The 17,931-nt window shown below is 43.1% G+C and overlaps 1 protein-coding gene across 1 annotated transcript in view; it reads left to right on the top strand.

Moving 5' to 3' along the window:
• FIP1L1 (factor interacting with PAPOLA and CPSF1) overlaps nt 1-17,931 on the top strand; it is a 520,306-nt gene that overhangs the window by 204,077 nt on the left and 298,298 nt on the right. Inside the window, exon 7 of the mRNA XM_085642102.1 lies at nt 5,786-5,916. Coding sequence (XP_085498228.1) covers nt 5,786-5,916 — 131 coding nt within the window. The remainder of the gene's footprint in view (nt 1-5,785; nt 5,917-17,931) is intronic.

The raw sequence follows: 17,931 nt of genomic DNA, 5'->3' as shown, positions 1-17,931 counted from the left end.
CTGTAGTGGCGAAGAGTGGAGTAGAATAAAATGGGCGCGGAGTGCATTGCTGTGTGTGGCGTGGAGAATGCATGGTGTGGCTACCACTGCCATTGCAGACCACACATTTTCAATTGAAATGACCATTACATTTGCACAGACATACAGTTTTAATAATAAAACTATTATACAGGCCACAAGCAATAATGTGTGGAAATTGCATCACCTGCTGTATTGATTTGTTTTGATCATATTAAAAACATTGTTTCCAACACACTTCAGATATAGCAAAAAGTGTGCTTCATTTGTGCGTTCATAATTCTAATATATTCTGAAAGACTTGCACAGTTTATTTAAATGTTGTGTTAGAAAAAGTAACTTTCCTACCACCAGTATTCGGCAAGATGGTCCCATAAAAAGTAAACATCATGCTCCCTCTCGCGGAAGACGGAGCCGGACATTTGAAGTTTCTTTGAATGCACAGCGAATGTGAAAAGATAACGAGATATACAAGCCTGTTTACAGGAAGGAGCACTCGTGGAAGAATACAAGGGGAGTTGGAGTGAAAAAGCTTTGCTTGCCTGGAGAGACATTCTCACCCTGGAGAGGCTAAAACAAATTAAGCGACCAAATAGAAAGCCTGAAAATGTGAGTTACAAACCACAAATCCACTGGATTCCCAGGGAATCTTTTTGAATGTCCCCAGGATGTCTTTAACATACCAGACTGCTTTGCTGTCTGGTAGGCTTCGACCTAAAAATGTGTCCTAGGGGCTAGTGTAATTTTTTTTTATTCCTGCAATCCCTGGGCACATGATTAAAATCAGAGAATTACATGCTCTGACCTGTATGTTACAAAAGGCCAACATGTTTCATTGCGAAGCATTTTAGAGATATTTTTCAGTGTGAGGGGTCTGCAGTACCACCCATTAGTTCAATCTACAGTAGCATTAAAAAATAATACATGGCAGATAAAAAGCATAAAGTAGGTGTTTGCTTTAAGGCAGACAACCGTGCTCAGAGTGAGATTTGTCCACCGGATGAACGCCTACAGTGGACAATTGTATCAGCTGCTGTTTAGACATTGGCTTCATGACCACCTGTAATGTATACAACCACTTAAAAGTTCAAGGTTCAAGGAGATAAATTCACTGATAGACCCAAAAAATGATCTGTGGCGCTTCTTCAGGAGCAGAATGGGAAGGAAAACGTGCCTACCCAAGACCTCTAATGTGTTACAAGAAGGCTCCTTCTAAAATGGAGATTTCAGGATCAAAATGATCGTCCAACACTGTACTCTATTTCAGGACCGGAATGGGGAAGGGAAATGTGCATACCCAAGACATGTGTGTTACAAGAAAGCCCCCTCTTAAATGGAGTTGCCGACTTTTTCAATGATCGTCCAACACTGTAGATCAATCAGTTTGTGCCCCTCTGTCAGACAGAGGCACTAATAACAATGGGGGTATCCCAGTAACATGCAGAACCTGGGGATAGTCAACAGTAAATGGACAGAGGTTCTGCCACAAAGAAGGAAATTGAAAAAAGTGTCTGAAAAATTACACAAATAGCAACCAAAAATAGAAAATCAAAACATTATACATAGATAACACATAAACAAAGGCTTATTTTCAGCATCAATATACACTAGATCACCCTAGATAGACATGCGGTTTTCATTCCAAGCATAAATGTGTCTATTTTGGCAAAACCGCTTGTGCAGTTAACGTCTGTAGGAAAGTGGCTCTGTATATACTGTTCCCAAATAGGTACAGTGTGTACAGAGTCCACAGTCTCCAGAGGTTTGGCAGAGGCTAAAGTTAGATATAACCTTACTCTCTAAAGTGGTAGCTTGGTCGAGCAGTAAGGCAGTATCAGAGGACAGTATAAAGCATTTGTTGTACACACTCAGTCAGCAAATGGTCTCACACACTCAAGAACTCAAGGCCAATGGTTTGTATATAAAAATATATGGTTGTTTTATTTTAGAACCAACAATAGGTATCAAAATATACTTTTTCAGAATGAGATGCTTTAGTTAAATACTTTGCAAAAGGCAATTGACTTGGAATGCAATAGTTAGTTTGTTGCAATAGGCAACACAATTTCAAACACAATAATACATTACGCTCCATGGGAATTTTAAGTTAGATGCAATTGATTCCTTTCAGGATTACTTTTCTAACTCCAGGACTGGATTCTAGATTCAGTCCTGGGACAGTTCTTGGAAACAAGTGAGTAAATACGTTTTAGTTACTGTCGTGATTTTTAAGTAATATTTTGCTATTTTAAAAGTTGACACGTAGAAACTTTTTCTGATCAAATTACCAATGTTATCCTATGGGAGGAAATTCACTTAGCAGGTTAGTGGGGTTATGGTTACTTTTCTAGGTCCGTGTTGGATCCTGGATCCAGCACTAGTGTACCACCTGTAAGCAGTTGAGAAACTGTGTTTAAGTTATACAGGTGATTTTTAACGAATATTTATAAGTTTGCAAAATCAACACAAGAAATTTCACAGAAAAAGTCAATGGTTTCCTATGGAAGAAAATTGAGTTAGTGGTAAGTACGGTTGTAAGTACTTTTCAGGGTCAGTGCTGGGCACCAAGATCCAGCACTGGGATCTCTCCTAATAGCAGGTGAGTATTTCCGTGTAGTTACTCGGTTGATTTTAGGTGATTATTTTAAAGTTTAGAAACTCCACACTTAGAAGAAATTTCAAGAGAAGCCAGTTAATGGTTCCCTATGGAAGAAAAGTGAGTTATCGGCTTTTGGGTAAGTACTTGACTGGCAGCGTTAATGTTCTGGGCATAGACTCAGGGTCTCCCAGGGTCCGGTAAATACAGTTGTTACACCCTCAGCGGCACAGGGGCAGCCAGGTGCAGAGTGAGTTAGGCCCCATGTTATCCTATGGGAGGCAGGGGGCCCTTGGTTGGTGGTTGGTGGCTGCTGGCTAGCAGGCCACGCGGCTGTGGGAGCTAGGCTCCTGGTCACTTGCTCAGGGCAAATGGGGAAGTAGATAGGAGTAGAAGTTGCACTGCCAGGGCCACTCGGGCGGCTGGGTGCAGGGTGCTTTTGAGCCTTCGGGCGCTCAATGGATTGCAATGGAAAAGCTCAAGGACGAACAAAGGCTGCAAGCTTGGGGACGAAGATTCTTCAGGTGTGACCACCACTTTGAGAGGTAAGTTGGGTAGTTGGAGGATAGGTAGGTACCCAGGAGTTGGGTACAGGAGGGCGCCGGGTGCAGAGGTGCCTTTTGGTGTCGAGAAATCTTACCCCTGTTGATCGTGGTTGGGGGGGGGGGGGGTCTTCAAGATGGCGTCTTCAAGATGGCGAGAGCCCGGAGATGTGCTTCACCTCGCCTCCCCCACCTGAGGGGTGGGGTTGGCAGAGGCTGGCACACCCCCTGTCCTTCCTTGGGGTTTCCGGCCAGTCTACCCGCTAGAGTGGGGGTTGAGAACAGGTAGGGGCGAGTTGCTGAGTTCAGCAAGTGGCCTGGATAAGCTCACAAAGGCGGCAGGCCTTTGAAGCTTCCCCTGCCCAGCCTGGGGAAGGAGACCTAGCACCTCGCCCAGGATGTGCATTGTTGCAGGCTCAGGAGAGCGGATGGCTCTCTACCCAGGGGTCCAGAAACATTTCTGCTGTGTGGCAGCCTAGGCAGCCCCTCAGACCAGACGTGGATTGTAGGTTAGGTTCAGGGGGCATCTCTAATATGCCCTCTTTCGTGCATTGTACATTAAATCCTGCACTGGCATCAGTGCGGGTTTAATGTGCTGAGAAGTTTGATACCAAACTTCTCAGTCTTCAGTGGAGCCATCATGGTGCTGTGGAGTTCATGTTTGACGATCTCCCAGCACTAAATACTCTTAAATGGCAGCACTGCACAGGAATGGACCTCGGTACTGTTGGGGCACAGGGCTCATGCTTCTGTGCCCACACCACTGTCATAGGGCACCCAGCTAGAGGGGTGGCTGATGTATGCCAGGGCAGTGTATGTTGTAGGCATGCCATGTCGGCTCTGTTTTGTCCTGTACCCAGACACTCAGCCTGCCAAGGGCAGTGTGTTTGTGTTAGGGGACAGGGCCTCTAAGGGTAGCACAATAAGTGCTGCAGCCCTTAGAGGCCTTCCCTGGTCACAAGGCCCTAGGTACCTAGTGTACCATTTACCAGGGACTGACATGTGGCCAGGGTTTGCCAATTTGGGTTGTATATTTCAGTATAGATTTTAGGGAAGGAACATAGGCCCTGGGCACCTGATTTTCAGGAGCCCAAGGCACACTCAGTCAAAGTACATTCAGCAATTCAGCAAAAAGTGGGGGCATACCATGCAAGAAAGATGGCACTTTCTCACAAAGTCGCCGTTTCAACCCCCTATATATGTGTGAGGGCAGGCAACATCACCGTGGGGTCTTCATCAGGACAATAACCCTGGAGTGTACAGCCTGTTTGAGAATATTTCTCATGGAGAGATGATGAAAATAAATTGCGCATTCTCCCTCAGAGTCAATCGGAAACCTCAAAGCCTGGAGTCTTTACACCAAGGACAAATCAATAAAGGAGCCATTCAAAGGCATTCATCTACTGCAGACCTCTTCTGCTTCACACAATCACTACAAGGAGCAACTAGTGCTTCCTTGAATCCTCCAGCGTTGTGTGAGCTCGGAAATCTGATCGTCCACTGTAGATCCATCAGTTTGTGTCCCATGGGTCAGGCAAATGTTATGACTTCCACGTAAAGAGTATGATAGACCTACCGTTCTCTGCTCACCTGGGTCAAGCAGAGAAGGGTATGATCTACATGGTTGGACGATAATTTTAATTCTGAAAAAGTAGGTAACTCCCTTTTAGAGAGGGCCCTCTTGTATCCCATTATAGGCATAACATAACGTGTATTTGTAAAGTGCACGTTCACCACTACGGGTATCTTGGCGCTGAATAACAGATGTTTGTTGTTACCCAACTCAATGGTACTCATTTTATCGACCTCAGATGGATGAAAGGCTGAGTGGACCCACCGGGATTTGAACTTGTGACCATGAGGAGGAACACAGGCTCCTGCAGTAGACGCATTAGTCCACTGAGCCACCAGACCCTGCATGGGGTAGGCTCATTTCCCTTCTATACAGAAGCAGTACCACAGATCATTGTTAGACCACTAGGGCGCGAAGCTTGTTGACCCAATTATACCTCACCTACACATATTGAGCTACTCTGGTACATACTGCATAGTAGCCTCACTATTTTTTTCATTTTTAACTTGGTCAGGAGAATCTTTTTATATTAAAGAATGATTTGATATCCCCCTCTACAGTTTTATTCACCTTTTTCAGTCACTCCCAACCACTTTTTGGAAACCTTCATACTCTCATCTTTCATCAGACGACATCAACAATAAAAGATCTCTGCCAAAGTGACACTTTTGAGGGACTCGTAATGCATTGCAGCGCTGGCCTAACGAGAAGCACCTTCCCGATGATGAAGCATGACCTCCCTAAGGGTGTGTGAGGGTAACAAGGAATAGTCCTTAGGATTGTCCTCTGTGTCCTGTCCACAACCTAGTTCTCTCTCTTTCTCTATGAAGAGTACCCCCATTGTTCAACTGACCTTTTTAAAGATGCCTGTTCCTACAGGTGAGTTGCTGTGTTAAGGACTGCGAACAAGGTAAAGGGACGAAGTAGGTAATGCTAATTTATACTAGACTAACTTAATTTATCTTGTCACCATTGTAGATCTTGATAAAACGCTAACATTGCATTGTCTTCATTGAAGATTTATGTCTCAGCCACGTTCATTTTCTTTGTTTTTAGGTGCCGACCTCTCGGATTATTTCAATTATGGTTTTAACGAGGATACATGGAAGGCATACTGCGAGAAACAGAAGAGATTACGTATTGGACCAGAAGCATTACCTGTTACTTCAACAACAAATAAAATTTCGGTACAAGAATTAGAAATTCTTAAGGATTACTTCAGTTTCTCATATGCAGACATTCTGTGGAGCCTACTCATCCTGTTTGTATAGTTTTTAAAGTTTATAATTTCATTACTTTGTTGTGCAAAGTTAATGCTGTTTATTTTGATCTGAGAAGTTTTCAGTTGTATGACATATGGTGCTTAAAGTAACACAACACCACACAACTGTATTGTATCAATACAAACTTTATTTATTTTAGTACCTGGAGTTAAATTGTTTTTAACTTATGAATGTTTTTTTAAGTTCATGCATCTGAAATAATGCATTTTCTTGTTTGCAAATGCTTTTCTACAAAAATGTCTAGTTTTTGTTTATGTAGACATTGCTATGCATTTTATATCTGCTCCATTATTGACTTCAGCAGAAGCTAAAGCCTAATAAAGAATCTTAAACTGAACAACAGAACTGAGATTTTGATCGAGGGGCCAGCGCAGTTGACTGTTGTAAAAAAATGTGGCAGATGTTCTGCTTTGTCTTAAATACAATCCACTTAAAAAACATTTTTAAATGAAAAACTTTGTCATTAAAACTGTATCATGGTTGAAGAATGATTCCTCTAACCACCATAGCCATTACCATCTTTTTCACCCAAGCAATCACAAGATTAATGATCAGTACAGCACAGGAACAGGATGTACTTTCTCAATGTGATTTTGTTTCACAGTACAAATAACTTTTAGAGGTTGGTTTAATCATTGTTGGAATTCCTACATAACCCATTTCTGTCAGTACGAGAAGTGTGCGTGCGTTGGGCATCTGTATAGCTATTTGGAATAGGTTCTATCTTCACCTCAGGTGGAAGTGCTTCTCAATGCTTCATTGTTCTGATGCGTACTTCTACCTGCAGATTTCACTGCTTTTGAATACCAAAAAAAGTTGCAAAAGCTCTCCTGCAATGGTAGGTGGTGCTCAGCTGTATCGACTTTTGGTTTCTCCGGACATGACACCACTGAGTCGGTATAAGAGCCATTTCGACTCCCTGACATCAGTTATCTTTTTTTCTTGTCTTTCTATTGTTTTCCCAAGGTGCTCTCCGTGGCACATTTTTGTATTTTTGCTTGATGAAAGTTCATAGTGTTCATCAGGATATGTCAACCCAAGCAGTGAGGATTTAAACCCCACTGTTCATGCCATGGAAATGTCCATTTTGAACCCTCACGGGGTTGGTTTGTGGTACTTGGGGCCTAAGCATAATTCAAAGTAGTGTGGCCTCATGTACCCCAAAGGCAGCAGTAGATTACTGCGCTGTTCCTCTTCTTGGGTGCCAAATCACCCTCAGAGCCAAAGTTTAGTAGAAGTCACCCTAGCATCCGATCCCGCTTCGGCCTCTGTGCCAGTTAGGGAATTCACCCAAGCTGCCACTGTTACATAGCATCCCTTCTCTGCATGTTGTGCTCTTGTGCTACATGTAACCTGTGGTCCCCCTCCGGGATAACCACTGGTGGAATTCCCACCACCCCACACGTCTCACCACGACAGAATGACCAGCTGACTCCAGCTGGTGCTAATTCCACTAGTAGCTCCTCTGCTGGCACAGTGCCATCTCCGGAGCCACTGGCTTCAGGATCCATGCCAATGACTATTGTGATCCTCTTATGCTCTGTTCGTGGACGAAGCCCGGTATAGGTTAACGTCTCAGTTCAGGCCTTTGCTAATAGGATAGTACTATCAACATATGGATGATAACTTTGACATTGACATAGACTCTGACCACATCCAGATTCTAAACATCTTTTGGCATGACGGCAGACAGTAAGGTAGCCTATTTGCTCCCTCGTATTAACAGTAACACTGACGACCTAGCCCTCTAAAATGCCAGCGGGCTTGAGACCTATGCTTGTCCGCTAGTTGGAATTTTAATGCCCTGCGCAGGTGTCATCTGCTCAGGTGGTTTTGTTTATAGCAGTACTGAAGACTGCAGCGTGCCGGTTTGGCACCTATATAGGTACAGCACACTTCACTTCCGGTGCTGCTGACTGTGAGCCAAACGACACTACCTATTGGCATGCAGAGGTACTGCTCGAAATGTTTCTGAATCCAGTCTGACGGCTGGGGAATATTCTAAGGTAAGGATTATGTAGCTAGTTAATCTCTACCAGCTGAGGCGTCACTGAAGATAAGTAACTTATTAATCTTGCTCGCCATTCAGGTACGGGAAATACAACAAATGTGGTATGTTAGCAACAAGGGTGGTGTAGGCTCATGCCCTCTGTGGAAGAAACATGAAGTCTAGGCTCAGGGTTAAGGAATCTGCACTGTTGCCAACCATTTGACAGGCTCCCTATAAGAGCATCGTCATGAGTGCCATCTGCATTCAGAGTTATGGTCGATCTTTGCCCTCTTTGGGCACCCCTCCGATGGACCTCTTTGCCACTTGTGAGAATATGATTTGCCCTATATGTTGTGTCCTCGATTTTCCATTGCTACAAGCAATAGGATTTGTTTTTCCCTTGCACAATGCATTTCAGCCCATTCCTCAGATTCCTTTAGTGCTGAGGAAACTGCCCTGACGTTTTTTGTATACGTACCTGTTAGTCCTGCCTCTCTGTCCTCCCCTTCTGCTCCTGCTCAGTGTGGACCTTCTCTTGTAGTTTGAAGGACAGTTTCTGTGACAGATCTTTCAGATCTTCAATCTTAATGCCTAGAGATTTATCAGGGCAATTTGAGTTCTTTCCATACATCGTCAGAGGTGTTGGACATCATCTTGTCTACGTGTTGCCCTCCTTCAAACTATCTGCTCTGTGTGTTGAGCCATTTTGCATCCTACTGTGCTGGGGATGTTGATCATTTTGAGGCACTTCAATCAGATATTGTGCTTTGCGTTTTCTTTAGCCCAGCAAGGTTTGACACTGGGCACTTTTCAAGGTTAGATTTCAGCTCTTTCAGTCTTATCTACCAAACCAACTTTCACTATCCAAATTCCCGTTTGTGGTAAGGTTTCTCAAGGGGTTGTTTCCCCATCACCATTAATTAGGCTTTTGTGGGACCTGAATTTGGTTCCCATGTTTCTGGTGTGAACTCCATGTGAGCAAATGTGTAGCTACTGGTTGCAACTGTTGACAATGAAGATTGTTTCTTGACTATTGCACAAGCTCAACATGTGAGTGAGCTAAAGGCATTGTGGGCGCACCACCAATTCATGTCTTTATTTCCAGACTAGCTGGTTGAGAATGTAAACTCAATTTCTCTTAAAGTTTGCGACCCTGTTCCTTGTGAACTGCCCCATCACCCTGCCTATCCCCGCACCTCATCCCACTGAGGAGGATAGATTCCATCTGGATTGCTGTAGGGTGGTCGGCTATTAAACAGGATCCTAGAATTTCAGAATGGTGTTGAGCTATTCATAGATTGTTGGTGTAAAAAAAGACCAGACTGCAATCTTGTATTTGATCTACGCCTGTACCAGGCACTCTGAAGTGCACAGGGATGTGTTGCAGAGTTTCTGGTGACCATCTCTTCAGACCCATCACCTGAGAAAGACTATTGTATTTTTGGGTAAAAGGTGAGGAAAATATGTTGGCAGAAGTATCCATTAGAAGAACAAGTTGCTTACCTTCTGTAACAACCTTTCTGGTGGATACTCTACCTGCAGATTTCTCACAGTTCATACCCACTTCCCTTTTCTGACCAGTGGTCTTAGTTATGTTAGTAAGTTTGAATGTAAAATTTATATTTAGGCCCGCAGCATAGCAATTTGTCATTCCATTTCTCCCCTCGCTGCCTATTACATTGTGTAAAAACAGGGGTGCAACTGATGCCAGGGTGGGGCTTAAAGGACTACATTGATGTCCTCACTGGAAGAATGTGATTTGTGATGGAGCTGAGCAACATCTACTGGCACAGGAGAGCTGTTGCAATGTTTTTTCAGATCCAGTTTGAAACTTGGAGATATCCCAAAGGTCGGGAATCTACCTGTAGAGTATCTACCAGAAAGATTGTTACTGAGGGCAAGTCGTTTGTTCATTCGGGCTTTAGCAGCCCACTGTTCTGAAATAGTTCGCTTTTTAAAGGTTTGTTATAGATTTAAAAGCGGACTATGAGGATATATTCGTATTGTGGCTGGGCCATGTATCCGTTATTTCTGTGCACTGACTTTGGTAGATAATGTAATGGGTTTTATTTGGTGAGCTGAGGATAATAAGGAAGTTTACTTTTGTACAACCTCAGTGAATTGCAATAAATCTTATCGTTTTCATGGGTCTCCCTTTACCTTTCCTGTCAGCAGGGATAGATGTTGTATCCTGTTCGCTTTTATGTTTTTGTAAGTGTTTGTTTGTTATAGGCATAATAAAGGCCAAGAATAACAAAAAGGAACAGACATAAGAAAATATTTGAGACGTCAGTGCAGAGGTACCAAAATAAACGTCTTCAAACAAGCAGCTGAAACATAACCTCCTTTATTCAGCATCACCCCAAACAGTAACATGTTGCTCAGTTAATGGATTGCTCATTGTAGTCTGGCATGAGCTACTACCCTAGGTCTAAAGATGCAAAAATCCCCAGATACTCCTAGAGATACAAAAGCTTTCTCATTAAACAAGGGGGGAGGGGCTGCCAAGGTGGTCAGGGCTCATTAATGCTTGGTGAAAATAAGCACTTATCAAATAGACCTAATATCAGTTTCTTGCATTAAGTTGGACTTGCTACCCAGAAACAGTCAAGAGCAGGAAGCACCACCATCAATGTCCAGCCCAGTGACCTTGAACTAACGATTGAGATGAATCCTGCTCTAGGAACTCAATTAGGACTAGTGGCTCAAGTAAGGAATTGAAAACCTTATGCATGCTAAATATCCAGTGTCTAAAAGGAAGGTTATACTATAAATACAGTGCTATCAGATCTCCCTTGCTAAGACTTGTCAGGACCAAGGTACAAATCTCTAGAGTCACCCGCTGGATACCAGAAACTGTATCACAAAAGATCCTTTTAAATTCAAAATAGACTATTGTCATCATGGGACGCAGTGACCCGAGATTTTATAAGAGAAGTGCTCCTGGTAATTGAGTCTGTAAATAATACATTCATAGGATGCGAAATACATCAGTTCTTTTTTTTTTTTTAAACAATTTTATTGAAAACCTTGCATAAAGATGGACAAGATAGTGTTTGAGTTCCCCAGAGTTAGTTGATTTAATGGCTTCTGCAATTTTTATTTGTTATATCTGTATCTAGTAGGTCTGGCAAGAGTTTTGACAGGGTCTACCTATGAAGCAGTTTTTCTTCGTAGGGGAGTCTCTTCTGTTTGTGCATCATATAGTGGTAAAGGATGACACCGATTCCTTAGCAATATTTGCCTTTGCCAATATCCACCTGGCCGTGGTCCTGGATTGCAAGGATTGCCATCATTGATTCTTTCTGTTTTAGTTGTTGTGCCATCGATTCTGGCTGCCTCCCCTTGCTCATAGATCTTCTCCCTATTACAGGAGAGTGCATTTCAGCCTTAGATGTGAATAAGTAGTTAATGTCGTATTTCACGTGTGTCAAGTCCCTCATGATGTCCGGATAGGGTGCATAGAAGTATTCACTGGTAAGTTTCTTTACCCGCCCCTCAGTCACTCATCATTGAGCCTCAGATATAGACTTTATTGTTGATGGGATTTAGGTATTTGAACACATTCATCCTCCAGCCACTTCACATAGGCATCAACAGACGGAAATCAATCTTAATCGCTGTAGGAAGCTGGCTCTGTATATGGTATACCACTAAGTGGTTCTACCTTGCACAGAGATTCCCCCAGTAGTGTAAAAGGCTCAATGTAAACCCAGAGTGCTTTATTTGTGGTAGTGTGGGCATAGCAGCCTTAGGCGTAACACACACAAGTGTAAAGCATTTGTCATGCACTCAGTAAATAAATGACACTTAAAATCGCCACAGTGGTAAATTCTATCTCTTCAGTCATAACACATTCTCTGACTTTGAGCGAGAAGTTACTAGTTGATACGTAATCAATAAATATTGTTTCACATTCTGTGCATATAGGCCAAAAATGTATTTTTTTCCTGCTGTCTAGTTGGAGCAGGTGCAGGGAACACCCAATGTATAGTTTGTCATCAGGTCGCCGAGACCTGTCTTTATCACTGCATTGTTTCCATCTATCAAACTCCTTGTCCAGTTACTTTTCAGTTTATCATATTCAGTTGTAGGTAGGTGATTTTCTTGCAAGACTGACATTTTTCCATAAATAAGAGTATTTTCTTGTTTAATGTAGCATGAAAGACCACTGACATTCATAGACCAAATGGAAAAGTCACTGTATGTACATGTTGCTGACTCCGTATATGACACCATGTATGGTATTTGTTGTTTGAAGGTTGGGAGTAGATCGTCTCTCAAAAATGTCAAGCATGATAAATGTTTACAGAAGAGAAGAGTGGGAAGTGAATGGAGAAGTGAATATTTACAGTTCATGCTGTAAAACTGCATGTAGGGGTAGCGGGCTGGAGACTATTATTGGGCTATCGTGTATGTTTGTATATATATATAAAACACACACCCACCCACACCCGATCTCTCCCCAAATCACAACGCTTCTATCCCTTGGCGATGGACTGAGTGAACGGCACAGCATCAGCTACTTCAAGGTGCAATTTTTATTATTTAAGTATATAAATATATATATATATATATATATATATATGTGTGTGTGTAGCCCAAGATTAAATCCTTTTTATTGTACTATATTGCTATGCAGATCTAGATGAAGCAAGGTGGTGGTTGGTGAAACTGAGATGGTTACCGGTATGATAAAGAAATTCTGTAAACAAGGGAGCACAAAGATATGGCCCTGGTGTGTCACAGATTCACAGTTGATTTAACTTTCTCCTTCATTCTGGAGTCATCGCTCATATGACCCAGTGGCTTGTTTGCAGCCAATAATCTCTTTGGAAAATGTGACTGTAAAATAAGTTTTTTCTTCCCTTCTATGGGTGTGGACCATGTTTTTGGGTGATCTTGATGATCTATCTAGTTAGTTGATGCCAAAGAAGATGAGCCAATATCTGATAGTGTGATTTGCTGTTGTCTTGTTCTCTATTCTGCTCTAGTTTGAAAGGAGTTGTGAACGTAAGGCCTATCAGATGGTATATGCATTTTGTCAGAAGAGTTTGCGGGCTGCTTCCTGTTCAGGGATCCCAGAAATGCTCACAATGTCAAGCCTGTTCATATACTCTAGGTCACTCACTTCTGAATAGGTTCTACAGGTTATCACCCCAATCTGGGATGTGTAACAACTTATTTTATACTGCTGCTATTCTCTCGAGAGTCCAGTCTAGAGTTAAATGATGGCATGTGGAGTCATATTGTTTTGATTTCTCTATTCTTTTTGCAGTGGTGTGTTCTATAATTCCCAAGGAAGTATTCATGTATTTGAATTCTGCCATGAGCAAGTCAGACGAGATGGAACACTTTGTGGCCAATGTCTTCATGGTATCGTTCCGCCTCCCCTCTGAACCTGGGTGATTTGAACCTGGGCATATGACTGATGGCAGAATTAAGTTCCACCCCACACGGCAGTAGCCAAGAACCTTTCTGTCCATTTAGGATCAGCTCATGCAAAGCTCAACAAAGCACTTCCGAAAGAAGAGTTCCCAGGGGGTGGATGGTATCCTGGCATTAAGCTCTATACTCTGCAATTCGACTTACTCTGAGGTTTTGTAAGTGTAGAAACATCGAGCTTCCTCAGTTCTGTGAGTCTATAAAGATTACTTATGTATGAGATGGTGCTGATCAGATCTCTCAGCAAAGGCAGATCATACAGGAGTCCACTGAGTTTTGCTAGCAAGTAGGACATTAAAAACATGGTCACTTGGGAAGCGTGCCTTGATAAACAATAGGCAGGCTGTCTCTTTCGAAAATAATTCTCTAAAGAAAAAATGGCAAAATGGCATGTCCAAGTAAGGCCACTCTGGCTAATACTTACTCCAACAGTGGATCGGTACAGCAGAGTCTGGCTGGGGAAGATGAGACTGCTTCAGACCTCACAGAACACACTTGGAACAAGAGAATGAAAGTTATAGAGCACAACATTGTTGCTGCTGAGGGTGTACTGGGCATAGGCAGAAAGAGGACTCCGCACCTGTGCCTTATCCTCTCAGAGCTACACTCTGACCCCCCCACCCCCTCAATTGACCTAGGCAAAGTGATACGGAGTGCCATGTAAATGTAGGGGTTGTGGTCACCAGATGTAATTAAATGCTGCTGTCATTATTCTGTGGCAAGCTCTTGGCATTCCCAATCGGCTGGTAGGGAAGAGCAGCTCAGGCGATCAATCACAGTGCTAGATGGGCAAGTTCAAAGGCCTAAAGTTAATCAGCGGTTCCAGGACAGTTTTAAATGTGAAACCCCATGTGAAATGTGAAACCTCTCATTCACACAGTAATTGTTAAAGCCATCTACAACATAGTCCTTACAAAACACCTGAGCAACTCTATGCTTAGTAGGACCCTGGGTATTTGTATTGATCTTAAACCATGGCTCAGGACATGTTACATAATATAGTGACACAATTCAACCATATTGGTCATAACACTAGCCTTTCAATCACAATATTTTTAATAAGCCTTCACATGACACACAATCATGAAATCAATGGATAATACTATAAAAAAGGTGAATAAGTTGTCAGTGCCCCCAAGTGATCACACCATGTGCAATAAAAAAGTTGAATAAATGTTTGCATAGCAGTGAGCAAGATCAGATCAATATTACTGCGTCATTTTCATCCAATTCAGCACCATGGTTTTCAATGATTGCATAGAGGCTAGTCTACTTGCTGTAGTTTCAGTGGCATTCTACCCTGTCAATTACTCTGTCTTCTGTTCTGGGAAACATTACTAGACACGTGAACAGACCACTATCAAACGGTCCGTTAGGGATGCCAATATAATAAAAATAAAAAATGCCTTAGATGGAAGAAATCACCATCAAATGCCTCCAGAGATGCAATGTGCTGAATGCCAGTGTCATGACTGTCTACTCGTACTATTGGCAAGCTGTAATAAAAAACGCAACAAGGATCAACATAATAGACCAGCAGTGAAAGAATGATCTCCCAGTAAATGTGCTAAATATGGAAATATTTACATACCCAATGAACTGGATGGTCGAATGAAGCGGCTGGGCAATACTATGGCTAGGCAGGCAGACGATTGATGTGCCTGGCAGCAACTGAAGTTTTAAGAAATAAAAAGGTCGCATTGTGCAACTGTGCAAAGAGGGAAATGTGGGAGATTTTCATTATAAATAACTGAGTTACTTAAACAGCCAAAACATAATTATAAAACAAATGGGGAAAGAAGATAAAATAAAAGGTACCTAAATAGAAACAGAAGAAATACTGCCACTAAAGCCACATGCAATGTTCGAAACGAATGTAAAACACAATATTAACCGATTATAATGGACAAATAGTTCACAACCACAGCATTATATTTGTATTGTGGTGGATGTGATTGGTGTGTCCACAGTAGTGGTAAAGTAAATTATTCTGGTGCAAAAATAATGTTGGGATACGTCTCACGTTATTTTTTTCAGTGAGATTCGCAGTGCACTAATGTCTGTTCCATTAGGAGGTGACTGGTTTCACTTTGATCGCTGCTTTTTTGGGAGAGGAACGTAAGCAGCCATGAACACCGATCCAAGCTGGAGAGGTATGCTGGAAAGAGTGTTGGGGAGGATGGGGTAAAAAGGGTGGTCCAGGCCCTAGCATCAGGCCATGAACCAAATTCCTTTTGGGCCCCTCTGGGTCACAGATTGTTAGTTCCACATTTCCCACTCTAGTATTCCTAAACAAGCTGTATAATTCCTTTTTTTACATTAATTTTTTTGTTAAATTTGAAGCTGGCATCGCTATCTCAGCATTGGGCTATGGAGAAACCGTTGCATGGATTCTGCTGGGAAAACAGAACTGTGGATTAGGACAACAGGATGTCAGAGTGTCGGGACTGTGTCTCTACGATGTCAGTACCTGTCGACCCAATCCTGTCTAACTCGCAGTGCCTCACCTGAACGCCTAAGCCTCCAGGAGTAACGGGTGATTTAGGCAACCTCGAACATGATTCTGTGTCTCCAAGGGAACATGGTGTATGTAGTTTCGTCATCCGCATGATGAGTGTAGCTGTAGTTTTTGCAGGGCTGCATGTCCGGTGCTTCAGTTGTTCCAGAACAGTCCTCTGCCCGAATTCTACTCCCTGCGCCCAAGGGGACGTAACAGTTTATATGATAGAACTATTGTGCTGGAGTTGCAGCTGTGCAAAAATATTCTACCTTTATACTACTTGATGCCTTCCGTCCCGTAGTGTTGTGAATTTTTTATAAGGGTATGGAAGGAGATGTGTTACAAGGCACCTTCTTCAGTTGTATAGAAGGAAACCCTTCCAGGTTAAAATAGCCCTCACACGCTGAAACCCGATTCAGTGTCATGCTTCATCATTGGGGTCTTCCCGTCCCTCTACAGGGCGGGGCGGGCTACGACCTACGTAGACGTGGGAGCACTTTCTATCGTGATAGAAAATATGTGTAGTGCATAGTGTGGTAGGGTCGTGGATAGAAGAATAATGTGAAGACTTAACTTCCTGGAAAAAATAACTTTATTGCCTTCCCTAGCTGGAATTATTGCTCAAAGAGGAGTTAGCCCCATGAGCTGGCATGGTAGGTGGGTGCGCCCTTGTTCAGACAATGCTCAGGCTGCACATTCACCAGGTTATTTCCTTCCCGTCGCTCACCGGACCATCAAACAATGCCATATTACCAAGAGGGTAATCTTTGAAAGCCTAAACTAGGCATTCTATACACATGTACCGCAGACCAATAGGCTGATGTACACAACTCAAATTTTCAGAAGAAAATATAGTAGGGATCGTTTTTTGGTCCTGACGAGGAAAGCCAGGGGTATGGCTTTCTGAAACATGTTGACCCAGTAGGAGGTGACAGAGATAGATACACCTTCCACACTTCCCCTTTTTAATAATACCAGCTAGGGAAGGCAGTAAAGTTATTTTTTCCTATCCGAAATGGAGCCAATTAGAAGTGTTCTATTGTGAAGCAGGAGGGGATGTACTGGTGAAGGTACTGAAGGAGACCCTGAAAGTACTTATGCTCATCTCTTCTAACTTCTAATTCATTACCCTATAATTTCACCTGCCAGCTCACTCTTTCATGCTGATGACAGATCATAGGCTATGTAACTGTGTAATCCGAGAGACATCTAGCCCCAGATTCCTCCCCTTTGAATTATCCCCAGGCGCCAGACTGGATCCCAAAACTTTTTTACAGCAGTCCCTCTGCGCAACGGTTCAGGGTGTTGAATGACTATAGCGAAGTCGACAGTCCATGTACGCCCTCCCCTGATGCCAGTTTCTGCCTTTCCTCGCTTCCAACACCGATCCGGAGAGCGGTTCCTCTGGCTGTTTTTTTGGCATATCTCAACCTTTTTTCGCGATGGAACAGTGTGCTTTTTTGTGGATGTCCTCCGGGTTCAAACTCTGTAGGTCCTGTGGACGGCAGATATCGGCCCCAGACCTTCATACATAATATTTGTATGTTGTGTCTTGGTTAACACCATGACTCTGAGGAGTGTGACTCATGGTGCCAACTAAAGGCATTGTGGGAACGCTGCATGAAGCTCTTGGCGGCGTGGTTGTCGCACTCTCTATGTAGTTGGTTGCCACTTTCTCGTTCCAAGGGATGCTCGAGGGCCTGCTCATGAAGTCCTTTAATCTTGATGGCCTAAGGTAAGTCGCGAAATAAGCAGTGGAAATCGTGGCACTCCCCGACTTCGCGGCGTACGCGTTCTGTCTGACGCCCTACCAAATCTCCGGTTGAGGAGTTTGGGCTGGAGCCTACCCCGCGTCTTCCAGTATTCCCTGGAGCCAGGCCGACTCTCCACTAGATGAGGGAATAGTATAATTCCCTTCATGCCTTTTTTTTGGATCTCATCCTCCCTCTGGTGTGTGTCTCAGCCGCAAGGAGGCCAGAGGAGC

Source organism: Triturus cristatus, chromosome 2_2 (genome assembly GCF_964204655.1).
Source record: "Triturus cristatus chromosome 2_2, aTriCri1.1, whole genome shotgun sequence".
In the NCBI taxonomy this organism is placed as follows: Eukaryota; Metazoa; Chordata; class Amphibia; order Caudata; family Salamandridae; genus Triturus; species Triturus cristatus.
This window is presented reverse-complemented; position numbering and strand designations above follow the sequence as displayed.